General features: G+C 49.9%; 3 protein-coding genes across 5 annotated transcripts; 1 reads left to right on the forward strand and 2 right to left on the reverse strand.

Annotated features, from left to right (window-relative positions):
* Positions 1 to 665: 665 nt before the first annotated feature.
* med16 (mediator complex subunit 16) lies at positions 666 to 11,318 on the reverse strand. 2 transcript variants are annotated; one of them, XM_079739991.1, is made up of 16 exons: positions 11,268 to 11,318; positions 10,412 to 10,561; positions 9,823 to 9,930; positions 9,156 to 9,325; positions 8,200 to 8,481; positions 7,934 to 8,083; positions 7,696 to 7,801; positions 7,339 to 7,494; positions 6,513 to 6,727; positions 5,204 to 5,410; positions 3,287 to 3,497; positions 2,755 to 2,888; positions 1,673 to 1,865; positions 1,382 to 1,574; positions 1,198 to 1,281; positions 666 to 966 (listed from the first exon to the last, which is right to left on the reverse strand). In XM_079739991.1, exons 2-16 carry the CDS (start codon positions 10,548 to 10,550, stop codon positions 840 to 842), a joined length of 2,475 nt encoding a protein of 824 aa, XP_079596117.1. In that variant the 5' UTR covers positions 10,551 to 10,561; positions 11,268 to 11,318; the 3' UTR covers positions 666 to 839. The 2 variants fall into 2 exon arrangements, with proteins under 2 accessions (XP_079596117.1, XP_079596118.1); XM_079739992.1 differs by lacking the exons at positions 666 to 966; positions 1,198 to 1,281 and having other exon boundaries at positions 1,442 to 1,574; positions 2,755 to 2,823.
* Positions 11,319 to 11,530: 212 nt separating this feature from the next.
* tmem259 (transmembrane protein 259) lies at positions 11,531 to 20,625 on the forward strand. 2 transcript variants are annotated; one of them, XM_079740454.1, is made up of 12 exons: positions 11,531 to 11,797; positions 12,667 to 12,889; positions 13,180 to 13,455; positions 13,934 to 14,033; positions 14,641 to 14,751; positions 15,730 to 15,852; positions 16,459 to 16,559; positions 17,237 to 17,294; positions 18,315 to 18,398; positions 18,681 to 18,813; positions 18,959 to 19,058; positions 19,519 to 20,625. In XM_079740454.1, exons 2-12 carry the CDS (start codon positions 12,692 to 12,694, stop codon positions 20,110 to 20,112), a joined length of 1,878 nt encoding a protein of 625 aa, XP_079596580.1. In that variant the 5' UTR covers positions 11,531 to 11,797; positions 12,667 to 12,691; the 3' UTR covers positions 20,113 to 20,625. The 2 variants fall into 2 exon arrangements, with proteins under 2 accessions (XP_079596580.1, XP_079596581.1); XM_079740455.1 differs by having other exon boundaries at positions 12,671 to 12,889.
* A 222-nt stretch (positions 20,626 to 20,847) lies between these two features.
* Positions 20,848 to 26,008, reverse strand: wdr18 (WD repeat domain 18). The gene is made up of 10 exons (XM_079740459.1): positions 25,795 to 26,008; positions 25,387 to 25,497; positions 23,907 to 24,040; positions 23,688 to 23,829; positions 22,834 to 22,977; positions 22,183 to 22,247; positions 21,877 to 22,001; positions 21,619 to 21,785; positions 21,470 to 21,535; positions 20,848 to 21,018 (listed from the first exon to the last, which is right to left on the reverse strand). Exons 1-10 carry the CDS (start codon positions 26,002 to 26,004, stop codon positions 20,902 to 20,904), a joined length of 1,281 nt encoding a protein of 426 aa, XP_079596585.1. The 5' UTR covers positions 26,005 to 26,008; the 3' UTR covers positions 20,848 to 20,901.
* Between the last annotated feature and the right edge of the window lie 909 nt (positions 26,009 to 26,917).

A 26,917-nucleotide genomic window follows, 5' to 3' on the forward strand; every position in this document is an offset into this window, starting at 1 on the left:
CTCCACCTCAAGTCCAGGTGTTGCTAGTTGAAGGTTTACCGAGGTGTTGCTAGGTTAGTCCTGGTGTAGCTGGGTGTATCCAGGTGTAGCTAGCTGTGTCCAGGTGTAGGTGTGTCCAAGTGTAGGTGTATCCAGGTGTAGCTAGCTGTGTCCAGGTGTAGGTTTGTCCAGGTGTAGGTGTATCCAGGTGTAGCTAGCTGTGTCCAGGTGTAGCTGTGTCCAGGTCTAGGTGTGTCCAGGTGTAGCTAGCTGTGTCCAGGTGTAGGTGTGTCCAGGTGTAGGTGTATCCAGGTGTAGCTAGCTGTGTCCAGGTGTAGGTTTGTCCAGGTGTAGGTGTATCCAGGTGTAGCTAGCTGTGTCCAGGTGTAGTTGTGTCAAGGTGTAGGTGTGTCCAGGTGTAGCTAGCTGTGTCCAGGTGTAGGTGTGTCCAGGTATAGCTAGCTGTGTCCAGGTGTAGCTGTGTCCAGGTGTAGCTGTGTCCAGGTCTAGGTGTGTCCAGGTGTAGCTAGCTGTGTCCAGGTGTAGGTGTGTCCAGGTGTAGCTGTGTCCAGGTCTAGGTGTGTCCAGGTGTAGCTAGCTGTGTCCAGGTCTAGGTGTGTCCAGGTGTAGCTAGCTGTGTCCAGGTGTAGGTGTGTCCAGGTGTAGCTGTGTCCAGGTCTAGGTGTGTCCAGGTGTAGCTAGCTGTGTCCAGGTCTAGGTGTGTCCAGGTGTAGCTAGCTGTGTCCAGGTGTAGGTGTATCCAGGTGTAGCTGTGTCCAGGTCTAGGTGTGTCCAGGTGTAGCTAGCTGTGTCCAGGTGTAGGTGTGTCCAGGTGTAGGTGTGTCTTGGTCCAGGTGGGCTCAGGTCAGGGTGGGGGGGATCCTTCTCCACAGTCCTCCACACAGACAGTTCTTTATCCAGCGCTGCTCCCACTGCTTCATGGCGTTGGTCTTGTTGGGCGAGCGGAGCATCGTCACACAGCCGCACCTGAGAACGGAGAGACGCAACAGGGGAGTAAGGTTCTTCACTGGGGACCGACGGTCTCCAAATAGAACCATCACTTAGCGGACGGTAGATCATTCAGATCCTTCACTCTACACTATCACTACTGTATCACTACTGTATCACTACTGTATCACTACACTATCACTACTCTATCACTACTCTATCACTACTCTACTCTGAGCGTGTCATTTGTGTTGCGCCTGGTGGCCTCACCTGGTGCACGCCTTGCTGTCCTCTGTAGGGCAGACCCCCAGGTGGAGACAGCGCAGGTTATCCATCCACTGGACCCCCTGACCCCTACACACACACACACACACACACACACACACACACACACACAGGTCAGACAGGTGAGGAGGGTAGACAGGTGCGGATTTCGGGTATGTGAGACAGGTACCTGTCTAGCCCCCCGGCCAGGGACCAGCTCTTCCCGAAGGTGAGGCGCAGCGGCAGCTTGCCCTGCAGCCTTACGATGACCCCGTCGTTGACTGGTAACCAGTCCATACTGGGAACCAGCAGTTGGCTGGGCAGCAGGCAGCACTCATCAACCAGCCCCTCGTCGGGCTCCTGGGGGGGGCCGTCGTCACGGGCTGCAGGGGGGGGGGGGGGAGATGGTGTTAGAGAGAGAGAGGTGGGATGTATACTGAGCCAATGAGATGGTAGCATTAAAGAGGTGGGAGGAGCTTACAGCAGAGCCAGAGGCGGCTGAGGAGGCGGAACAGCAGCATCATGCTGTCCTGGCTGTCGGACGTGGCCGTGTAGACGGGCAGACAGCCGGGCTTCAGCAGGCCCCAGATCCTGATCATCACCATCATCTCCCGGAGCATCCCCAGAGACGATCCGTCCCGCAGGAACCCAAAGCCCGGACGCACTATCGAACCCTGTCCCCACAGACACTGTTAAACACTGCAGCGCCCCCACAAACACTGTTAAACCCTGCAGTGTCCCCACAAACACTGTTACACCCTGCAGCGCCCCCACAAACACTATTTACACCCACAAACACTTTTACACCCTTTAGCGCCCCCACAGTGTTACACCCTTTAGCGCCCCCAACAAACACTGTTACACCCTGCAGCGCCCCCACAAACACTGTTACACCCTGCAGCCCCCCACAAACACTGTTACACCCTGCAGCGCCCCCACAAACACTGTTACACCCTGCAGCCCCCCACAAACACTGTTACACCCTGCAGCGCCCCCACAAACACTGTTACACCCTGCAGCCCCCCACAAACACTGTTACACCCTGCAGTGTCCCCACAAACACTGTTACACCCTGCAGCGCCCCCACAAACACTGTTACACCCTGCAGCCCCCCACAAACACTGTTACACCCTGCAGCGTCCCCACAAACACTGTTACACCCTGCAGCGCCCCCACAAACACTGTTAAACCCTGCAGTGTCCCCACAAACACTGTTACACCCTGCAGCGCCCCCACAAACACTATTTACACCCACAAACACTTTTACACCCTTTAGCGCCCCCACAGTGTTACACCCTTTAGCGCCCCCAACAAACACTGTTACACCCTGCAGCGCCCCCACAAACACTGTTACACCCTGCAGCCCCCCACAAACACTGTTACACCCTGCAGCGCCCCCACAAACACTGTTACACCCTGCAGCCCCCCACAAACACTGTTACACCCTGCAGCGCCCCCACAAACACTGTTACACCCTGCAGCCCCCCACAAACACTGTTACACCCTGCAGCCCCCACTGTGCAGGTCTTAGATACTAGCATACACTAGCATGACATTACTCACCTGGTTGGGCAGGTTGGCCAGGAGGTAAAGGACGAAGTCTCCAACCCACTGGATGAGCTGCTGGAGCGACTGGAGAGGAGGGCCGTCAAGAACAAACTCCTCTGTCTTCAGGTTCACCATCACCTTATCAATATCTAGAGACACCACCTGATCAATACCTAGAGACACCACCTGATCAATATCTAGAGACACCACCTGATCAATATCTAGAGACACCACCTGATCAATACCTAGAGACACCACCTGATCAATACCTAGAGACATCACCTGATCAATACCTAGAGACATCACCTGATCAATACCTAGAGACACCACCTGATAAATACCTAGAGACACCACCTGATCAATACCTAGAGACACCACCTGATCAATATCTAGAGACACCACCTGATCAATATCTAGAGACACCACCTGATCAATATCTAGAGACACTACCTTATTACTATCTCCAGAGAGAATACCTTCTCACTCTCTATATCTATATATCTACCGTGCCTACCTTCTCCCTCTGTATATCTATAGATGTGCGTACCGATGTCGGTGTTCTTGGAGCAGATCTCGGCCAGCCGGTCTCCAGGGCTCTTGTCGGGTATGTGCAGGGTGTGTGGCCGCAGTAGTGACTTGAAGGTGGAGCTGATGGCCATCAGCAGCAGCTTGGCGTGGAAGTCACAGGCCCGGGCGGCAGTGGCCGAGGACAGCTTACACAGAGACGCCTTCACCGCCACGATGCGCGTGGCCAGGACCTGGAGGGTTAGACAGTGGAACACAGAGAGGGTTAGACAGTGTTACACAGAGAGGGTTAGACAGTGTTACACAGAGAGAGGGTTAGACAATGGAACACAGAGAGGGTTAGACAGTGTTACACAGAGAGGGTTAGACAGTGTAACACAGAGGGAGGGTTAGACAGTGGAACACAGAGAGAGGGTTAGACAGTGGAACACAGAGAGAGGGTTAAACAGTGGAACACAGAGAGGGTTAGACAGTGTTACACAGAGAGAGGGTTAGACAGTGTTACACAGAGAGGGTTGGATAGTATTAAACAGAGAGGGTTAGATAGTATTACACAGAGAGAGGGTTAGATAGTATTAAACAGAGAGGGTTAGATAGTATTAAGCAGAGAGAGGGTTGGATAGTATTAAACAGAGAGGGTTAGATAGTATTAAGCAGAGAGAGGGTTGGATAGTATTAAACAGAGAGGGTTAGATAGTATTAAACAGAGAGGGTTAGATAGTATTAAGCAGAGAGAGGGTTAGATAGTATTAAACAGAGAGGGTTAGATAGTATTAAACAGAGAGGGTTGGATAGTATTAAACAGAGAGAGGGTTGGATAGTATTAAACAGAGAGGGTTAGATAGTATTAAGCAGAGAGAGGGTTAGATAGTATTAAACAGAGAGGGTTAGATAGTATTAAACAGAGAGGGTTGGATAGTATTAAACAGAGAGAGGGTTGGATAGTATTAAACAGAGAGGGTTAGATAGTATTAAGCAGAGAGAGGGTTAGATAGTATTAAACAGAGAGAGGGTTGGATAGTATTAAACAGAGAGGGTTAGATAGTATTAAACAGAGAGGGTTAGATAGTATTAAGCAGAGAGAGGGTTAGATAGTATTAAACAGAGAGGGTTAGATAGTATTAAGCAGAGAGAGGGTTAGATAGTATTAAACAGAGAGGGTTAGATAGTATTAAACAGAGAGGGTTGGATAGTATTAAACAGAGAGAGGGTTGGATAGTATTAAACAGAGAGGGTTAGATAGTATTAAACAGAGAGGGTTGGATAGTATTAAACAGAGAGGGTTAGATAGTATTAAGCAGAGAGAGGGTTAGATAGTATTAAGCAGAGAGGGTTAGATAGTATTAAACAGAGAGAGGGTTAGATAGTATTAAACAGAGAGAGGGTTAGATAGTATTAAACAGAGAGAGGGTTAGATAGTATTAAACAGAGAGGGTTAGATAGTATTAAACAGAGAGGGTTGGATAGTATTAAACAGAGAGGGTTAGATAGTATTAAACAGAGAGAGGGTTAGATAGTATTAAACAGAGAGGGTTGGATAGTATTAAACAGAGAGGGTTAGATAGTATTAAACAGAGAGGGTTGGATAGTATTAAACAGAGAGGGTTAGATAGTATTAAACAGAGAGGGTTAGATAGTATTAAACAGAGAGAGGGTTAGATAGTATTAAACAGAGAGAGGGTTAGATAGTATTAAACAGAGAGAGGGTTAGATAGTATTACACAGAGAGAGGGTTAGATAGTATTAAACAGAGAGAGGGTTAGATAGTATTAAACAGAGAGAGGGTTCAACGTGGTTATGTGTGGTGGCTATACCCGGTCCTTGATGGTTCTACATGGTTCTGTGTGGTTCTACCTGGGTTTAGGTGGTTCTATGTGGTTGAAGGTGTGGTAGTTCTCGGTGGTTCTACCTGGTTCTAGGAGGTTCTGCGTGGTTGTACCTGCTGCAGCGCGTGGTTCTGTCTCATGTACTCCTCGTGCAGCTTCTCCACCAGGCTGTGGACCATGGCTGGCTGCACGTGGAGCAGCACGTCCCACCAGTCATAGCCCGTCACCATGCAGTACTCCAGCAGGAACAGAAGGTGGCGCAGCGTGGTGTTCATGTCCAGCAGCTGGCCCATGGAGGGAGACACTCGGAGCATGTGCAGCTGCCGAGGAAACACAGGTCATCTTCACTGCTAGTTCCAAGGAGGCTATCTTCACTATGGATCTAAGGAGGCTATCTTCACTATGGATCTAAGGAGGCTATCTTCACTCCTACGGTTCTAAGGAGGCTATCTTCACTGTGGTTCTAAGGAGGCTATCTTCACTATGGTTCTAAGGAGGCTATCTTCACTCCTACGGTTCTAAGGAGGCTATCTTCACTATGGTTCCAAGGAGGCTATCTTCACTCCTACGGTTCTAAGGAGGCTATCTTCACTCCTATGGTTCTAAGGAGGCTATCTTCACTGTGGTTCTAAGGAGGCTATCTTCATTCCTACGGTTCTAAAGAGGCTATCTTCACTATGGTTCCAAGGAGGCTATCTTCATTCCTACGGTTCTAAGGAGGCTATCTTCACTACGGTTCCAAGGAGGCTATCTTCACTATGGATCTAAGGAGGCTATCTTCACTATGGATCTAAGGAGGCTATCTTCACTCCTACGGTTCTAAGGAGGCTATCTTCACTCCTACGGTTCTAAGGAGGCTATCTTCACTCCTATGGTTCTAAGGAGGCTATCTTCACTGTGGTTCTAAGGAGGCTATCTTCATTCCTACGGTTCTAAAGAGGCTATCTTCACTATGGTTCCAAGGAGGCTATCTTCATTCCTACGGTTCTAAGGAGGCTATCTTCACTACGGTTCTAAGGAGGCTATCTTCACTACGGTTCTAAGGAGGCTATCTTCACTACGGTTCTAAGGAGGCTATCTTCACTGTGGTTCTAAGGAGGCTATCTTCACTATGGTTCTAAGGAGGCTATCTTCACTGTGGTTCTAAGGAGGCTATCTTCACTGTGGTTCTAAGGAGGCTATCTTCACTGTGGTTCTAAGGAGGCTATCTTCACTACGGTTCTAAGGAGGCTATCTTCACTGTGGTTCTAAGGAGGCTATCTTCACTACGGTTCTAAGGAGGCTATCTTCACTGCGGTTCTAAGGAGGCTATCTTCACTATGGTTCTAAGGAGGCTATCTTCACTATGGTTCTAAGGAGGCTATCATCACTATGGTTCTAAGGGGTCAGTGAGGAGGTGCTGCTCCTGGAGGAGGTGCAGACCTTGCCCTGGTTGTCCACCCCGGCCAGTGCCAGGGAGGTCCAGGAGAACTGGAGGGCCTTGAAGTGCAGCGGGGGGGCCCCTGTCCGCTGGCGCTTCACGGCGGAGTCGTCCCCGGGCCGGGCCCCCCCCCCGGGGCCATAGAACACGCCCATGGTGTGCAGGGACAGCCGGTGCAGGATCTGGAGGCTCCCATCGTGGAAGGACAGTGCCAGACCTGGTAGCAGACAGCATCATGGGAGACCAGCAGAGCATCATGAGAGACCAGCAGAGCATCATGGGAGACCAGCAGAGCATCATGGGAGACCAGCAGAGAGCATCATGGGAGACCAGCAGAGCATCATGGGAGACCAGCAGAGCATCATGGGAGACCAGCAGAGAGCATCATGGGACACCAGCAGAGAGCATCATGGGAGACCAGCAGAGCATCATGGGAGACCAGCAGAGAGCATCATGGGAGACCAGCAGAGAGCATCATGGGACACCAGCAGAGAGCATCATGGGAGACCAGCAGAGCATCATGGGAGACCAGCAGAGAGCATCATGGGAGACCAGCAGAGCATCATGGGAGACCAGCAGAGCATCATGGGAGACCAGCAAAGAGCATCATGGGAGACCAGCAGAGCATAAAGGGAGACCAGCAGAGCATCATGGGAGACCAGCAGAGAGCATCATTAAGGGCTAAGGAGAGTGGTTTAAGGTTAAGGGCTGAGGAGAGGGATAGAGGAGTTAAGGTTAAGGGCTGAGGAGAGGGATATAGGAGGTAAGGTTAAGGGGGGCATGCAGAAGATGGACGATGACGTCAGAGCCCAGGTTAGGGGTACCCACCGAGGCCGGGGCAGAACTTGGTGTCAGATGCCACCTTCAGGTCAGTGTTGGAGATGCTGATGGGCAGCTTGGGCAGCGCCACGGCCGAGACGCGCTCCAGGTCGTTGGTGGCCGACAGGATCCGCCACTTCAGGATGGTGGGCTGCTTCTCCCCCACTGGGAACAGCCTCCCATTAGGCCCTGAAGAACTGGTCTGGTCTGTACCGGTCTAGTCTGGCCTGCTCTGTACTGGTCTGGTCGGTACTGGTTTGTACTGGTCTGTCTGGTCTTTACTGGTCTAGTCTGGTCTGTACTGGTCTGTACTGGTCTGTACTGGTCTGTCTGGTCTTTACTAGTCTGTACTGGTCTGGTCCTTACCGACGGGGGAGCGATGTTGGAAGATGTTGTTGACAGGAAGTCCCTCCTTCCGTAGAGACCAGCATTCCACGATACTCCCGCCCTGACAGGAAGCACACAGCAGCACCTACACACACACACACACACACGCACACGCACACGCACACGCACACACACACACACACACACACAGGTCAACATACACTTGTTTGTGCGTTGGGTTGTGTTGTGTGTGTTGTGTGTGTGTTGTGTGTCTGACCTGCTCAGAGTTCTCTCGGGTCAGGAACCTGAGATGGGTGACCGTGGGGTACTTCTCCCTGCGGACCGCGTCCGTCGTGCAGCGCATGAAGAGAGACGGCAGCAGCTCTGTGTCGATGCGACACTTTTCATTCACCATGGTAACCACCACCTAGCAACAGAGGGGTTATCACCATGGTAACACCACCTAGCAACAGAGGGGTTATCACCATGGTAACACCACCTAGCAACAGAGGGGTTATCATCATGGTAACACCACCTCCTCACCTTGTAGAACTGGACCGGGGAGGAGCTGCAGCCATCTGTCGCCGCCACCACGATGTTCCCGCCCCCGGTGAAGGCGATGTCGGCCAGCGCCACGCGGCCCCGCAGGCGGCACAGGCTCTCGCTGGAGGTGAGCAGTGTCCCGTTGGGCTTCAGCAAGGACACCGTCACCAGACCGCTGATACTGACTGCCAGCCAGCCCTCCATCGGCTTACCCCCGAACAGCGTCAGCGACGGGGAGAACTTCACCCGGGAGAACTTCTCCCCGAAGTTGGTGGAGCCGGACTAGAGTGAGTAGTAGAGTGTAGAGACAGAAGGACCAGAGTGTAAAGACAGAAGGACCAGAGTGTAAAGACAGAAGGACCAGTGTAAAGACAGAAGGACCAGAGTGTAAAGACAGAAGGACCAGAGTGTAAAGACAGAAGGACCAGAGTGTAAAGACAGAAGGACCAGAGTGTAAAGACAGAAGGACCAGTGTAAAGACAGAAGGACCAGAGTGTAAAGACAGCAGGACCAGAGTGTAAAGACAGAAGGACCAGAGTGTAAAGACAGAAGGACCAGAGTGTAAAGACAGCAGGACCAGAGTGTTAGGACAGAAGGACCAGAGTGTAAAGACAGAAGGACCAGAGTGTAAAGACAGCAGGACCAGAGTGAAAAGACAGAAGGACCAGAGTGTAAAGACAGAAGGACCAGAGTGTAAAGACAGCAGGACCAGAGTGTAAAGACAGAAGGACCAGAGTGTAAAGACAGAAGGACCAGAGTGTAAAGACAGAAGGACCAGAGTGTAAAGACAGAAGGACCAGTGTAAAGACAGAAGGACCAGAGTGTAAAGACAGCAGGACCAGAGTGTAAAGACAGAAGGACCAGAGTGTAAAGACAGAAGGACCAGAGTGTTAGGACAGAAGGGTCAGCACGAGGCCAGCTGACCGTCAGTGGAGCGGCGGCTGTGACGGCGTTACCATCTCCACGTGCAGGGCCAGCTTCACCCCGTTGTGCAGCCAGGAGAGGGCCACGATGGGCTCCCCGGCCAGAGCACTGCCCAGGGACGACTCCCACGAGCTCACCAGGTGGTCCGCCATCGCCCAGCACTTAATGGTCCCATCGCCGTCCGCAGACAGCAGCCTGGAGCCTGGAGCCACACTCTGATCACTAGTGGCACTAACACTCACTAGTGGTACTAACACTCACTAGAGGTACTAACACTCACTAGAGGTACTAACACTCACTAGAGGTACTAACACTCACTAGTGGTACTAACACTCACTAGTGGTACTAACACTCACTAGTGGTACTAATACTCGCTAGTGGTTTGACACTCACTAGTGGTACTAACACTCACTAGAGGTACTAACACTCACTAGAGGTACTAACACTCACTAGTGGTTTGACACTCACTAGAGGTACTAACACTCACTAGAGGTACTAACACTCACTAGAGGTACTAACACTCACTAGAGGTACTAACACTCACTAGAGGTACTAACACTCACTAGTGGTACTAACACTCACTAGTGGTACTAACACTCACTAGTGGTACTAACACTCACTAGAGGTACTAACACTCACTAGTGGTTTGACACTCCTGCTCATTAGTGATACGTGTACTCCTCAGAACCAGTGACTCACCTGATCGGTCCCACTCCAGACAGGAAATGACCTCAGCATGCCCTGAGTTAATAGAGTAGACGTCCCAGGGATGGTCGGTGTCTATGATGTGGATCATGTGGCTGACGTCTGAGAACATAGAATACATTTATAGATAAAATAGATAGATACATCATCATTCATCTACATCATTAGCATTACCCATCGTCATCATCGTTATCATTACCCATCGTCTTCATTGTTATCATTACCCATCGTCTTCATTGTTATCATTACCTATCGTCTTCATCATTAGCATTACCCATCGTCTTCATCGTTATCATTACCCATCGTCTTCATCCTCAGCATTACCCATCGTCTTGAACATTATCAATACTCATCGTCTTCATCGTCAGCATTACCCATCGTCTTGAACATTATCAATACTCATTGTCTTCATCCTCAGCATTACCCATCGTCTTGAACATTATCAATACTCATGGTCTTCATCATCACTAGCATTACCCATCGTCTTGAACATTATCAATACTCATGGTCTTCATCATCACTAGCATTACCCATCGTCTTGAACATTATCAATACTCATGGTCTTCATCATCACTAGCATTACCCTTGTCATCTTCTTGGTTCTTGAGGTCGCTGGTGAAGGCCACCAGGTTCCTGCAGGACCAGGAGCAGACCAGAGGAACCGAGGGACAATGTGTGCTGTGGGGTCTCTTCTCCCACTCACACACATAGGCCACCTCCATGACTCACACCCCTGGGATTAACACAACAAACCTGGGATTAGATTAGATTAACAAACATGGGATTAAATTACTTTAATAAACCTGGGATAAGATTACATTAATTTAAACCTGGGATTAGATAACATTAATTTAGATGACATTACGACAAACCGGTAGTTTTATTATACATTGTTCTGTTTATGTACTACCTTCTAATAAATCCCATTAAACATTTATCTGTTTATATTTTATATATTCGGTCTGAAGTGTAGCTAGCTTCATTTAGAAGTAGTTTGCATTACGCTCATTTTCACAGAATGTGTATTACATAACAGATTTGACAACGGTTCTAATATACAAGCTTTGTCTTTAGGGTTATACATAAAATACCCTCAGATAGCAGGATAGAAATCCACTGTATTCAAACAGTTTAACATGATAGGGCCTCCGAGTATATCAGAACATAAGAGTATAGTATATTGGTACATATAGTAGTATATTAGTACATTAGAGTAATATATTAGTACATATAGTAGTATTAGTAGTATATTAGTACATTAGAGTAGTATATTAGTACATATCGTAGTATTAGTATATTAGTATATATAGTAGTATTAGTAGTATATTAGTACATTAGAGTAGTATGTTAATACATTAGAGTATTATATTGGTACATATAGTAGTATTAGTATTATATTAGTACATTAGAGCAGTAAATTAGCAGTATTTCAGGTTTACCAGAGAGCGTTTTGTTTGTCCGACACCAAGGTACCAACGAGGACCCCGGAGACCGAACGGCTGTCTCTTCTGTTGCCTGCTCGCAATCGATAAGTTCACTGAAAATATAAAATAAATATAAACTGTTATTAATTTATTTTAATAAGTGTATAAAAAAATACCCGGTTTCGCCTGAAGAACATCTAAACCCACGTCAGTGGATTTTATCGGAGGTGTTTCCAGCAGGCTCCTCCGCGGTCCTCCACACCCGGTTGCTTGTTGTCGTCCGGGCCCGAGCGACGCGCATTATTAGCTGATCAGGGATCGATAATCACGTTATTATGGATCGCGAACGCCGATTATCTTTCCAGGATATACATCGGATGTGATGCTCGGTTTTGAGACACATGTCGGATACAGTACAGGTTTAAACCGGTTTAAAGCTCCCGGGGGCGGCTAACCGAGCAGCCAGCGCTAGCAGCTAACCCTAGCTAGCAGCTCCTCTGAGGCGTTCTGAAGATCTGTCATCTAAGAGATGATTATACCATCAGGTACACAGATCTATACACATATATATATATATACATCTACATCTATAGAGGGGTGGCCTCGGACTGACACAGCGGGGAGGTGATTCGTCTGTCCTCCAGGTGACCAGACGCTTTAATCAGCGAGGAGGAGATGATATGTTATTGATGTGGTTTAGCTAGAGAAGACCATCTTCTGGTGACAGACCTCTTATTGTACTAGTTAGTGACTAGTTAGTAGTATAACTCTGTTATTGTACTAGTTACCAGCTAGCAGAAGATAATATCCTATTGTCACAACTCTTACTGTACTAGTTATTGACTAGTTAGTACTGATAGTATTAGTATAACTCAGTTATTGATTTGGTTTCAGCACAGCTAGAGAACAACATCTTCCTGTATTGTACTAGTTAGTCACTAGTTAGTACTGATAGTAGTAGTATAACTCTGTCATTGTACTAGTAAGTCACTAGTTAGTACCGATAGTAGTAGTAGGAGTATAACTCTGTTATTGTACTAGTTGTACTGACTGAGTAGTAGAAGTAGACGTGTGTAATGTAAGACTTTTGGTTTATTGGTGCGAATGGATTTAATCTGCGTGTAAAAGGATATAAAGTGAACCAGCCAACCCTTTGCTGATTGGTTTCTGATGCACTGCCTGCTGAGAGACCGTTTGAGTTGTTAGGTTATCAGGATATCTTCTAGGGTCATATGTGCTTATGGAAAGAGAAACCTGGATTTCCGCCCCTGGCGTCTTCTGGGCGTTTGAGCAGAGCACATCAGTCCAGATGTCTCCCGTCGGCCTCTAGACCGCCACCAGGGGGCGTTGAGATATACTCGACTGCGTAGTACTTCTAGTACTCCTGCTTCTGACCTCGATATCGTTGTGCCAGCAAGGAGGAGCTAAGGGATAACAAGATGTCTGAGAACCAAGGCCCCGGGAACAACGTTCCTCTGAACAACAACCGGCTGAGGAATCCCAACATCAACCAGAACCCCCTCATCAACGTCCGCGACCGCCTCTTCCATGCGCTGTTCTTCAAGATGGCGGTGACCTACGCGCGGCTGTTCCCGCCCTCCTTCAGGAGGGTGTTCGAGTTCTTCGTCCTGCTGAAGGTAACTTCTCCTCCTCTATCTGTGACGTGTGAAGGGATTAGCTAAAACGACTCACAGGTTTAGACAGCGGGTAAATCGCTGCTCCCCACACTATATATATATATATATATATTACACACATAACTCCACCCCCCACAACACCTCCAGCTCTACTCCTCCGCCTGTCCTGCTAGTCTCCCGGTCTTCTGGTCTCATGCTGGACTCATGCTGGTCTCCTGCTGGTCTCCTGCTGGTCTCATGCTGGTCTCCCGGTCTCATGCTGGTCTCATGTTGGTCTATTGTCTCCCCAGGCTCTGTTTGTGCTCTTCATCCTGGCCTACATCCACATCGTCTTCTCCCGCTCACCCATCCGCTGCCTGGAGGCGGTGCGGGAGGAGTGGCCCCGCGACGGCGTCCTGCGGGTGGAGATCCAGAGGAACTCCACCCGGGCCCCCGTGCTGCTGATGGGGCGGGGCCAGGAGGAGGAGCTGGGCACCGGGGGCGGAGTCTTCACGCTGCAGCCGGGAGGCGAGGAGGAGGAGGAGGAGGAGATGACTCTGGAGATGTTTGACAACAGCTCGGTGAAGGTAGCGCCGTTAGGGGGGGGAACCACAGGGGACCTTACCATACCACATGGTACCATATGGTACCATGTGGTACTATACCTATGGTATGGTACCATATGGTATCATACGGTACCATACCATACGTACCATACCATATTATAATAATAATAGATAATAATAATAGTTTTTTTACAGCGCTTTTCATAGTAATCAAAGACAGTTCACAATAAAGGAATACATGCAGACAGTACAGACACTCAAACAAAAGGCAAATAAACAACACTACAACATTAGACAACACATTAAGAGAGAGAGAGAGGGTGGGAGATGATTGGTCAGATGTTGTAGGTGGTCAATGTCTAACGATGAATACAAAATGACTTTGAAGAGAGTGCTGGACTCAGTCCAAACTGAGTTCTTCAGTGACTCGTCTTGGTTAGTTAACTTCCGGTCCAGTTTGCTTCCTTCATGTGTTGAATCACTCACATCCATCTCTCAGTTCCAGCTGGACATCGAACCCCGACTGAAGCCCTCGCTGAGCGGAGGGGGCGGGGCTAACGGCAGCCAGGACCTTTCATTCAGCCAGGCTCCTGCTAAAGGTAAGCAGCATGGGCTAGACAGTTCAAAGACAGGTCATTAAGGAGCAGCATGGGTTAGGCAGTTCAAAGACGGGTCATTAAGGAGCAGCATGGGTTAGACAGTTCAAAGACGGTCATTAGGGAGCAGTAGGGGTTAGACAGTTCAAAGACAGTCATTAGGGAGCCGTAGGGGTTAGACAGTACAGAGACAGGTCATTAAGGAGCAGGTAGGGGTTAGACAGTACAGAGACAGGTCATTAAGGAGCAGGTAGGGGTTAGACAGTACAGAGACAGGTCATTAAGGAGCAGGTCAGGGTTAGACAGTACAAAGACAGGTCATTAAGGAGCAGGTAGGGGTTAGACAGTACAGAGACAGGTCATTAAGGAGCAGGTAAGGGTTAGACAGTACAGAGACAGGTCATTAGGGAGCAGTAGGGGTTAGACAGTTCAAAGACGGGTCATTAAGGAGCAGGTAGGGGATACACTGTACAGACCAGTCATTGAGCTAGGCGTTAGACATTGTTGTCGTGTGTGTGTGTGTGTGTGTGTGTGTGTGTGTGTGTGGTGTGTGTGTGTGTGTGTGTGTGTGTGTGTGTGTGTGTGTGTGTGTGTGTGTGTGTGTGTGTAGTCTGGCCCCAGGAGGAGTACATTGTGGAGTATTCTCTGGAGTACGGGTTCCTGCGTCTGTCCCAGAACACCAGACAGAGACTCAGCATCCCGGTGATGGTGGTGACGCTTGGTAAGTTACTGTACTGAGTTTAGAGAGCTTTTACTGTACTGTACTGTACTCTACTGTACTCCACAGTATACATCGTCATCGTACACTCTACTATACTGTATATTAGGATATACTCTACTATATTATCATACTCTGCTCTGTATTATAATGCTCTGCTCTATATTATAATGCTCTGTATTATAATGCTCTGCTCTATATTATAATACTCTGCTCTATATTATAATGCTCTGCTCCATATTATAATGCTTTGCTCTATATTATAATACTCTGCTCTATATTATAATGCTCTGCTCCATATTATAATGCTCTGTATGCTCAGTATACATCGTCATCGTACACTCTACTATACTGTATATTAGGATATACTCTACTATATTATCATACTCTGCTCTGTATTATAATGCTCTGCTCTATATTATAATGCTCTGTATTATAATGCTCTGCTCTATATTATAATACTCTGCTCTATATTATAATGCTCTGCTCCATATTATAATGCTTTGCTCTATATTATAATACTCTGCTCTATATTATAATGCTCTGCTCCATATTATAATGCTCTGTACTATAATGCTCTGCTCTATATTATAATACTCTGCTCTATATTATAATACTCTGCTCTATATTATAATGCTCTGTATTATAATGCTGTGCTCTATATTATAATGCTCTGCTCTATATTATCATACTCTGCTCTATATTATAATACTCTGCTCTATATTATACTCTGCGCTATATTATAATGCTCTGTATTATAATGCTCTGCTCTATATTATAATACTCTGCTCTATATTATAATGCTCTGCTCTATATTATAATACTCTGTATTATAATGCTCTGCTCTATATTATAATACTCTGCTCTATATTATAATGCTGTGCTCTATATTATAATGCTCTGTATTGTAATGCTCTGCTCTATATTATAATAATCTGCTCTATATTATAATGATCTGCTCTATTCTCCACTCTACTTCAGACCCCATGAAGGACCAGTGTTTTGGGGATAGCTTCAGTCGGTTTCTTCTGGATGAGTTCCTGGGATACGACGACATCCTGATGTCCAGCGTCAAGGCCCTGGCAGAGAACGAGGAGAACAAAGGTTAGAACCAGGAGAACCTGTCTCTGGAACCAGGAGAACCTGTCTCTACAACCAGGAGAACCTGTCTCTGGAACCAGGAGAACATGTCTCTGGAACCAGGAGAACCTGTCTCTAGAACCAGAGGTCTCTAGAACCAGGAGAACCTGTCTATGGAACCAGGAGAACCTGTCTCTGGAACCAGGATAACCTGTCTCTAGAACCAGAGGTCTCTAGAATCAGGAGAACCTGTCGCTAGAACCAGAGGTCTCTAGGGCCAGGAGAACCTGTCTCTAGAACCAGAGGTCTCTAGAACCAGAAGAACCTGTCTCTAGAACCAGAGGTCTCTTGAACCAGGAGAACCTGTCTCTAGAACCAGGAGAACCTATCTCTAGAACCAGAGGTCTCTAGAACCAGGAGAATCTGTCTCTAGAACCAGGAGAACCTATCTCTAGAACCAGAGGTCTCTGGAACCAGGAGAACCTGTCTCTATAACCAGAGGTCTCTAGGACCAGGAGAACCTGTCTCTGGAACCAGAGGTCTCTAGGACCAGGAGAACCTGTCTCTAGAACCAGAGGTCTCTAGGACCAGGAGAACCTGGTTTAGCTGTGTGTTGTCGGTGTCCTTCAGGGTTCCTGAGGAACGTGGTTTCCGGGGAACACTACAGATTCGTCAGCATGTGGATGGCCCGGACCTCCTACCTGGCGGCCTTCCTCATCATGGTCATCTTTGTAAGGAACGCTTGAGCTACACTCTGATGGGTTATCTCAGAGGTCCCCTCCTGGAGATACCAGCGCTGAGTTAGCAAGGTTAGGCTAGCAGTGCTGAGTTGGCAAGGCTGGGTTATCTAGGCTAGTATGGCTGGGTAAACTAGGCTAGTAGGACAGGGTTAGCTAGGCTAGGGGGTTTGGTTAGCTAGGCTAGGTGGGCTAGGTTAGCTAGGATAGTAGGGCTGGGTAAGCTAGGCTAGTATGGCTGGGTAAGCTAGGCTAGCAGGGCTGGGTAAGCTAGGCTGGTAGGGCTGGGTTAGCTAGGCTAGTAGGGCTGGGTAAGCTAGGCTAGTAGGGCTGGGTTAGCTAGGCTAGTAGGGCTGGGTAAGCTAGGCTAGGGGCTGGGTAAACCAGGCTAGTAGGGCTGGGTAAGCTAGGCTAGTATGGCTGGGTTAGGTTGGCTAGTAGGGCTGGGTAAGCTAGGCTAGGGTGCTTGGTAAGCTAGGCTAGTATGGCTGGGTTAGCTAGGCTAGTATGGCTGGGTTAGCTAGGCTAGTAGGGCTGGGTAAACTAGGCTAGTAGGGCTGGGTAAGCTAGGCTAGTGGGTTGGGTTAGCTAGGCTAGGGGGCTGGGTAGCTACGTTAACGGGGCTTCATGCAGATCAGATGAGCTAAACTGTGCTGTTTTTGTCCAAGCAGACCTTGTCCGTCTCCATGCTGCTGAGATATTCCCACCATCAAATCTTCGTGTTCATAGGTAAGAAACAGTGCAAAAGTCTGCAGGTAACTCTTCACAGGTAACGCTTCACAGGTAACGCTTCACAGGTAACTCTTCACTGGTAACTCTTCAAAGGTAACTCTTCACACTTCTTGGAGGCTCCAGAGTTGCTAGTCGGTGGGACGGCCCTGATGAGGGTAGGGTTAGGGTTAGGGTTTCAGCCAGGATTCTCTTCTCCCTCAGTTTGAGATCAGGTGACATCTGTTAAATTCTAACCACTTTGGAGCCCTGCCTCAGAATAAGCCTCTATCTTGGCCCAGAGTCCTCTGGGTCTGATGGGACCAGTGGCCTGTCACTCAGAGTCCTCTGGGTCTGATGGGACCAGTGGCCTGTCACTCAGAGGGGGGGGGCACTACTGGGGAAGACCTCCTGGTCCGGGAGTCGTACTCACAACCAAACCACTGGGAGCCTCTGAGCACTGGTTCGGAATAAGTTAAGTTTAAGTTATCCTTTATTTATCCCTTTTTAGGGGGAAATTCTTCCCTGCTTTTTGACCCATCCGGGTGGCCGGTGAACAGATGCACACACAGAGGTCCACACACAGAGGTCCACACACAGAGGTCCACACACAGAGGTCCACACACAGAGGTCCACACACAGAGGTCCACACACAGAGGTCCACACACAGAGGTCCACACACAGAGGTCCACACACAGAGGTCCACACACAGAGGTCCACACACAGAGGTCCACACACAGAGGTCCACACACAGAGGTCCACACACAGAGGTCCACACACAGAGGTCCACACATGGGGGAACACGGCCCCCTCCGGAGCAGTGGGCTGCCGCGGTGCAGCGCCCAGGGAGCAGGTGGGGGTTTCAGGTGCCTTGCTCAAGGGCACCTCATCCGTGGGATGGATGTGGAGCTGACCGAACAGTAACTTGTGTCCTAGTTGAGGGGTGTTAACCTAGTTAACACCCCTCAACTAGTCTACTACATTAACAACTATTAGTTTAGAGGTGTTAACCAGGTGCTGACCGGCCCCCTCTGCCCCCAGTGGACCTGCTCCAGATGTTGGAGATGAACATGACCATCGCCTTCCCCGCTGCTCCTCTGCTCACCGTCATCCTGGCCCTCGTTGGTAAGACCACCACCTCCAAGATGACCTCTGACCCCAGCACTCTGACCCCAGCACTCTGACCTCTGACCCCAGCACCCTGACCTCTGACCCCAGCACTCTGACCCCAGCACTCTGACCTCTGACCCCAGCAACCTGACCTCTGACCCCAGCACTCTGACCTCTGACCCCAGCACTCTGACCTCTGACCCCAGCACTCTGACCTCTGACCCCAGCACTCTGACCTCTGATCCTGACCTCTGATCTCTAACCCCAGCATGACCTTCTCTCTGCTGTCCCCCTCAGGCATGGAGGCCATCATGTCGGAGTTCTTCAACGACACGACCACAGCGTTCTACATCATCCTCATTGTGTGGTTGGCTGATCAGTACGACGCCATCTGCTGCCATACCAACACCAGCAAACGGCATTGGCTGAGGTAAGACTTGCCCCTCCCCCAAGAGGCGCCTGATTGGCTGAGGTTAGACTAGACCCTCCCCGAAGAGGAGACTGAATGTTGTGGTGACGGAGGGGTGGTGGTGACGGAGGGGTGGTGGTGACGGAGGTGTTCGTTGTTTCCACAGGTTCTTCTACCTGTACCACTTTGCCTTCTACGCGTACCACTACCGCTTCAACGGGCAGTACAGCAGCCTGGCGCTGGTCACCTCCTGGCTCTTCATCCAGGTCAGTCCCCTAGACCAGGACCCCCTAGACCAGGACCCCGTAGACCAGGACCCTGTGGACCACCTAGAACAGGACCCTGTTGACCCCGTAGACCAGGACCCCTAGACCAGGACCCCGTAGACCAGGACCCTGTGGACCACCTAGAACAGGACCCTGTTGACCCCGTAGACCAGGACCCCTAGACCAGGACCCCGTAGACCAGGACCCGGTAGAACCCCCAGACCAGGACCCCGTAGACCCCCTAGACCAGGACCCTGTGGACCACCTAGACCAGGACCCTTTTGACCCTGTAGACCAGGACCCTGTAGACCAGAACCAGGTAGACCCTGTGGTCCAGGACCCCGTAGACCAGGACCCTGTAGAACCTGTGGTCCAGGACCCCTTAACCCCCAGGCGACCTCGTAGACCCAGGGTTTAACCACGCCTCCTCCCTGTCCTGACTCTGCCCCTCCCTCCTCAGCACTCCATGATCTACTTCTTCCACCACTACGAGCTTCCTGCCATCCTGCAGCAGATCCGCATCCAGGAGCTGCTGCTGCAGAACCAGCAGGCGGGCGCGGCCAACCAGACCGCCCTGCAGGACAACCTCAACAACAACACGCCCCCCCCGCCTGCCCCCCCCCCGCCTGCCCCCCTCCCGCCCGCGGCCCCCGGCCCCGCCCCCCCGGGGCTGGACTGGGTTGCCCAGACGGCCGCAATCATCACCGAGGTTCTCAACTCCTCTGGCCCCGCCCACAGCCCACCTGGCCCCGCCCACAGCCCACCTGGCCCCGCCCACAACCCAGCAGGTCTCGGGGACAGGGGGGCGGGGTCAGAGTTCGGGATGGGGGAGGGAGGAGGAGGGTCAGTCGAAGATAAAAGTGTAGGCGGAGCTAGTAGCAGCACAGAGCTGGCAACCCCGTCCCCATGCCCTAGTCCTCCAATAGGAGAGCCTTTAAGCATAAGCCCCTCCCCTCAACCCACAGACTGGCTGGCCACGCCCCCACAGGCCACACCCCTCAGACAAAGCTCTGCCACAGACAATGACCAGTCGGAGACCCCGGCCCTCTCCTGATCACACGCGCACACGTATGCACACGTACACACACACACACGTGACGCTGGGATGCCCCTGTTCTCCCCGTTGCCATGGTGAGGAGTTTCTTGGAATCGGACCGGCCACCACTTGTATAGTGGCCTTTGCAAAGCATTCTGGGAAATGAGTGCCTAGGTGTCGCTGTGTGTAGCCGTTAGCTTAGCATGACAGGCAGAGCTACCCTCATTAAACTAAACGGTTAGTGAATGTCTATCGCCACACCCATATGCTCCTGTAGGCCTGTTGCCATAGAGATGAGAGGTGCCCGTCGTCGTGGAGACGAGTCACAAAGTCTCCCATCATTAAAATATATGAAACTGATTCCTGCTGTTCCCATGATGATGTGGTGCCTGAAGTACTACCACTCATCTATACTACCTGGCTCTGTGGTAGTACTGCCTGGCTCTGTGGTAGTACTACCTGTCTCTGAGGTAGTACTACTCTTAATGTATTCTGATTATTTACTCCAGTAAACGTGCACCGATCGCCTTCTCTGCACTCAAATGTCTCCTGGACTCGTCTTTACTGACAGTAAGAGGACTCAGAACACATTTAGAACATGCTCTGGTTAGCATAACCAGCTAGGACAGGCTAGTGTATAGTTAGTTGAACTAACCTGGCTCTGCTCTAACAAGGTAACTAACTAATCAGTGAACTAACTAGTAATGAACAGAACTAGTTACACTCACACAATCTTCAACACATGTGCTTTATTGTACAAAACATTCAGGTTATTACACTAACGAGGTGTTAGGGGAGGAGGAGGAGTCAGGTGAGGAGGTGGGCGGAGAAGCTGTAGAGGTCCTTGTTGACCTTCTTCAGGGTGCGGACCTCCTCCTCCAGCTCGGCCAGACGCACCCTGGAGCTGTCCTCATCCCCACCACGCTGGGGACAGAGGGCAAAGGTCAGCAGGGGCTAGAGGTCAGTGAGGGTCAGCAGGGGCTAGAGGTCAGTGAGGGTCAGCAGGGGCTAGAGGTCAGTGAGGGTCAGCAGGGGCTAGAGGTCAGTGAGGGTCAGCAGGGGCTAGAGGTCAGTGATAGGGGTCAGCAGGGGCTAGAGGTCAGTGAGGGTCAGCAGGGGCTAGAGGTCAGTGAGGGTCAGCAGGGGCTAGAGGTCAGTGATAGGGGTCAGCAGGGGCTAGAGGTCAGTGATAGGGGTCAGCAGGGGCTAGAGGTCAGTGAGGGTCAGCAGGGGCTAGAGGTCAGTGAGGGTCAGCAGGGGCTAGAGGTCAGTGATAGGGGTCAGCAGGGGCTAGAGGTCAGTGATAGGGGTCAGCAGGGGCTAGAGGTCAGTGAGGGTCAGCAGGGGCTAGAGGTCAGGAGTCATGGTTACTCACCTTGTCCGTGACGGCCGTCATGGTGGAGAAGAGCTTCTCTGCTTTCTGAAGATACGACTCCTCCTCCTACAGACACACAACCTGTTAGAGAGTGCACGAACACACACACACACACACACACACACACACACACACACACACACACACACCTGTGTGTGGAGGCCGAGGCGCAGGCAGACATCTCCGGAGTCTGGCCCCTCGGCATGCTGGGAGGACGCCAGGTGGCGGCTGAGGCGCGGCAGCGGCGCGGCCGGCGCCCCCAGAGGGACCAGCATGTTGGCCGGGGCGGCCATGATGGAGCAGGTGGTCACCTGACCTGTAGCAGACACACACCATGTATCACACACGCACACACACACACACACATACACATACACATACACACACACACACACACACCTACACACCTTTCTGGGCGGAGCAGCGAAGGCTCTGCCTGCTCTGGACGTCCCAGAGCCGCATTGTCTCGTCGTGGGACCCGGACAGGAGGAGGGTCCCGTCCATCGAGACAGACAGACAGCTCACCAGGTTCCTGTCCAGGACAACCAATCAGAGGGAAGAAGCACTCAGAGCAGGAAGCAGCACTCAAGAGAGCAGGAAGCAGGAGGAACCAGCAGTACACTTCACAAGAGTCTTAGCCCTACCCCACCCCAGCCCTGGGCAGGTTGGCAGATAGTAATTTGTTTACCTGGTTTGCTAGTTTACTAGTTTACCTGTGTCCTTTGAACACCTGGTTGCCGTCGCTGTCTGACTGGAACGTTTTATCTCGGCTTAAACTCTGAAATGAAACCAAAACATAAACAACCAATCTGTTAAACTACGTTAACACACAAGTTAAACCACGAGTTAAACCACGTCCACACACGAGTTAAGCCACGTTGATTTCCTGTTATACAGATGCTATACAAGCTTAAGGCCCTGTTTACACCAGGACGCTTGCGGTTAAAAACGACAAAATATTTTATCAGAAGTGCCTTTCGTTTAGACGGTGACGGCGTTTTGTTTTATACACTCCGCCATAGCGTTTCCGTCTACACTGCCAAGAGGCAAAACTCTGCTCAGATCTGCTCACGTCGCGTATGCGTTTACGTCACATACAGCCCCAGTACAGGGAAATAAACAAACATGTTGGATTATTTCCATGCGTCGGACCGTCAAGCTGCTCTGGCAGCTCTAATCTAATTGATATCCACACACTTTTGCGTCACCGTATGCACGCAGATTTCCTCCCGAAAACGCTCATCTAAACGCAGAATAAAAAGTGACGACGCGACGCCACTTTTGCGTCTTCTGTTCAGACTGTCATCATGTAAACGTAGCCTCAGATACATCCATCTATAGATAAATAAAGCCAGTGAGTGTACCTGACTACACAGGGACACCTGGAAGATGTTTCCATCACTTCCTCCACAGAACAGGAAGTACTCGCAGGGATCCAGGGTCACCGACATGATGCTGACGTCAAACAGGATCGACAAGAGGAGCTCTCCTGAGCCCAGCTCCCACAGCTGGAGACGAGAGGCCGCTATAACATCTGCTTTAGAGGCCGCTATAACATCTGCTTTAGAGGCCGCTAGAACATCTGCTTTAGAGGCCGCTAGAACATCTGCTTTAGCGGCCGCTAGAACATCTGCTTTAGAGGCCGCTAGAACATCTGCTTTAGAGGCCGCTAGAACATCTGCTTTAGAGGCCGCTAGAACATCTGCTTTAGAGGCATGCAAGTCGGTCACCGGTCAGTCCCCAATCAGTCACTCACCAGTAAATTAGTCAGTCAGTCACCAGTCAGTCGTCAGTCAGTCACCAGTCAGTCAGTCAGCATGCAGTCACCAGTCAGTCAGTCCCCAGTCAGTCAGTCACCAGTCAGTCCCCAGTCAGTCAGTCCCCAGTCAGTCAGTCAGTCGTCAGTCAGTCAGTCCCCAGTCAGTCAGTCCCCAGTCAGTCAGTCACCAGTCAGTCAGTCACCAGTCAGTCGTCAGTCAGTCAGTCGTCAGTCAGTCAGTCTTCAGTCAGTCTTCAGTCAGTCACCAGTCAGTCAGCCGTCAGTCAGTCTTCAGTCAGTCACCAGTCAGTCAGCCGTCAGTCAGTCACCAGCCAGTCAGTCAGTCTTCAGTCAGTCGTCAGTCAGTCAGTCACCAGCCAGTCAGTCAGTCACCAGTCAGTCTTCAGTCAGTCGTCAGTCAGTCAGTCTTCAGTCAGTCAGTCAGTCACCAGCCCCCACCTTGACGGTCTGGTCCAGCGAGGCGGTGGCCAGCCGGGCCTGCGGTCCCATCAGCCCACAGTGGAGGTCGGTAACGGGCAGGGAGTGTCGGGACAGGACGTGGAGCGGCTCGGGGCTGCAGCCCTGGTCCAGCTGCACCACACTGGACACACACCATGATAAACACACACACCATGATAAACACACACCATCACACACACACTATGACACACACAGTACCTGGCGAGGCACCACACCAGGGCCAGGTTGTCTTTGCCTCCGGTGACGAGGTGGGAGGAGTCATCTGTGAACTTCACACAGCTGACGTCCTGGTAGTGTCTGCTGAGGACTGCAAGGAGGCCACCCGTCGAGACCTAGAGATCAGAATCTGTTATCCACTGGTAATGTCTAAACCTAGAGAGATCAGTATCTGATATCCACTGGTAATGTCTAAACCTAGGGAGATCAGTATCCGTTATCCACTGGTAATGTCTAAACCTAGGGAGATCAGTATCCGTTATCCACTGGTAATGTCTAAACCTAGAGAGATCAGTATCTGTTATCCACTGGTGATGTCTAAACCTAGAGAGATCAGTATCTGTTATCCACTGGTGATGTCTAAACCTAGGGAGATCAGTATCCGTTATCCACTGGTAATGTCTTAACCTAGGGAGATCAGTATCCGTTATCCACTGGTTATGTCAAAACCTAGGGAGATCAGTATCCGTCATCCACTGGTAATGTCTAAACCTAGAGAGATCAGTATCTGTTATCCACTGGTGATGTCTAAACCTAGAGAGATCAGTATCTGTTATCCACTGGTGATGTCTAAACCTAGAGAGATCAGTATCTGTTATCCACTGGTAATGTCTAAACCTAGGGAGATCAGTATCCGTTATCCACTGGTAATGTCTAAACCTAGGGAGATCAGTATCCGTTATCCACTGGTTATGTCAAAACCTAGGGAGATCAGTATCCGTCATCCACTGGTAATGTCTAAACCTAGAGAGATCAGTATCTGTTATCCACTGGTGAAGTCTAAACCTAGAGAGATCAGTATCTGTTATCCACTGGTGATGTCTACACCTAGAGAGATCAGTATCTGTTATCCACTGGTGATGTCTAAACCTAAAGAGATCAGTATCTGTTGGGGCCGCCTCACCTCCTACAGGCAGTCAGTCCCCAGTCAGTCGGTCAGTCACCAGTCAGTCCCCAGCCAGTCACCAGTCCCCAGCCAGTCACCAGTCAGTCTCCAGCCAGTCAGTCCCCAGTCAGTCAGTCCCCAGTCAGTCAGTCAGTCACCAGTCAGTCCCCAGTCAGTCAGTCACCAGTCAGTCCCCAGTCAGTTAGTCAGTCCCCAGTCAGCCAGTCAGTCCCCAGTCAGTCAGTCCCCAGTCAGTCAGTCAGTCACCAGTCAGTCCCCAGTCAGTCAGTCACCAGTCAGTCCCCAGTCAGTTAGTCAGTCCCCAGTCAGCCAGTCAGTCCCCAGTCAGTCAGTCAGTCACCAGTCAGTCCCCAGTCAGTTAGTCAGTCCCCAGTCAGTCACCAGTCAGTCCCCAGTCAGTTAGTCAGTCCCCAGTCAGCCAGTCAGTCCCCAGTCAGCCAGTCAGTCCCCAGTCAGTCACCAGTCAGCCAGTCAGTCAGTCACCAGTCAGCCAGTCAGTCAGTCAGTCACCAGTCAGCAAGTCAGTCAGTCACCAGTCAGCCAGTCCCGGCTCACCTCCCACAGGTAGAGGGCCTCTGCGATCCCGGCGGCGAGGAACAGTCCGTTGGGGGCGGCGGCCAGACAGGTCACCGCCCCGGGACACACCATCTTCTGCAGCAGTTGGTCCTGAGATCAACACACCGCGTTAACACACACACACACACACACTAACACACACTTTCGGTACAGTTTATCACCATTAAATTCAGTAGATTAATTAATGTTGGTATATATTTTATGAATAGGGCTCTCTAAGGAGGATTAGGATTTATGGGTTTATTAGGGTAAATGGAGTATATTAAAGTTAGATCACCACATAGAGTTTAGTATTGGCTGTATAGACATTAAGACGGTTGTGTTGAGTATGAGAGTAACTCACATCAGATGAGTATAAGTATTATAGGTAGTATTATTCGGTACTACCTTCCTTTGTATCTCCCACACATTGATGAAGTTCTTGCCCAGTTGGGCCCCCAGGAGCCACCGGTCGTCCAGGACTGCCAGGCCCCGTGCCGAGGTGTTTCCCCCCCGGTAGGAGACCAGGTTGGCCCCGGAGTGGAGGTCCGAAACCGTGCAGTTCCACAGCTGGGAGGACGAGTCCGTGCTCACGATCACTTCCAAGGGCGCTGACATCTTAGCTTCTTCACCGAAAACACGAGCCGGCGAGAGTTCAGAGCGTCACGGCCGAGGTGCATTGTGGGATTTGTAGGAATGAAGTCTCCGGGTAGACGAAGAGTTGACTCGTTATAGCTCAGTAAATAGTGTATATTAGGGTAAATAGCTCAGTAAATAGTGTAAATAAGGGTAAATAGTATATACTGGCCATGCTAGTTGCTTACAAGCTTTCTTTTTATTTCGTGTAAAAAAGTTGAGCATAAATATTATGAACTTCCTATCAAATTCACTTTCTCATTCAAATATAGCGGACTAGCCTCGGACAATAGGCTACATGGGCTATGTATAGGCTATAGGCTAATAGGCTACAGCTGACGTCAATAACTACAGGTTTACTAACAATGACAGTATCATCATCACAATACGTATATTATATATATATATATATAATATATATAATATATATATATAATATAATATATATATATATATATATATATATATATATTACATATTATGTTATATATCAGGATGTTATGATCAAATAATACAAATGTTGTCAATGAATACTGCTTAATTAATTAATTATGTTTGACAAATGTATACACATTTGATATATTATGTTGCCTACATACTTATAAATATTAACAATAATAATTTGGATTGTATCAGCGCCGTCGTCCTCCACCACCTCCTCCTCCTGCTCCTCCTCCTCCTCATCGTCTTCAACAACCTCCTCCTCGTCCTCCTCCTTTTTCCTCCTCCTCCTCCACGAGCTCCTCCTCAACCTCTTCTTCTCCTCCTGGAGTTTAGCCTAGAAACGGCTTGCAACAGAAAGAATACATAATCTACTACTATAGATTATATATGATCACTTTTATCACTAACTAGGGGACTAGGCTCCTAGTATTTAGGTTCTAGGGACCATGTT

The sequence above is a fragment of the Pollachius pollachius genome, assembly GCF_949987615.1.
Source record: "Pollachius pollachius genome assembly, chromosome: 7".
NCBI classification, from domain to species: domain Eukaryota; kingdom Metazoa; phylum Chordata; class Actinopteri; order Gadiformes; family Gadidae; genus Pollachius; species Pollachius pollachius.

Bases quoted from the DNA above. Each gene is read 5' to 3' on its own strand.
- med16 (XM_079739991.1), bottom strand. From the start codon at position 10,550: ATGGAGGTGGCCTATGTGTGTGAGTGGGAGAAGAGACCCCACAGCACA. The intron at 8,482-9,155 runs GTAACGCCGTCA...TACTCACTCTAG, and splicing joins TGGCCCTGCACGTGGAGATG to TCCGGCTCCACCAACTTCGG. The intron at 6,728-7,338 runs GTGGGTACCCCT...GTCTGCTACCAG, and splicing joins CAAGTTCTGCCCCGGCCTCG to GTCTGGCACTGTCCTTCCAC.
- wdr18 (XM_079740459.1), bottom strand. From the start codon at position 26,004: ATGTCAGCGCCCTTGGAAGTGATCGTGAGCACGGACTCGTCCTCCCAG. The intron at 25,498-25,794 runs GTAGTACCGAAT...TGTTGATCTCAG, and splicing joins TGTGGGAGATACAAAGGAAG to GACCAACTGCTGCAGAAGAT. The intron at 23,830-23,906 runs GTACTGTGTGTG...GTGTGTGTCCAG, and splicing joins CTGGTGTGGTGCCTCGCCAG to TGTGGTGCAGCTGGACCAGG.
- tmem259 (XM_079740454.1), top strand. From the start codon at position 12,692: ATGTCTGAGAACCAAGGCCCCGGGAACAACGTTCCTCTGAACAACAAC. The intron at 14,752-15,729 runs GTAAGTTACTGT...ACTCTACTTCAG, and splicing joins GGTGATGGTGGTGACGCTTG to ACCCCATGAAGGACCAGTGT. The intron at 18,814-18,958 runs GTAAGACTTGCC...TTGTTTCCACAG, and splicing joins AGCAAACGGCATTGGCTGAG to GTTCTTCTACCTGTACCACT.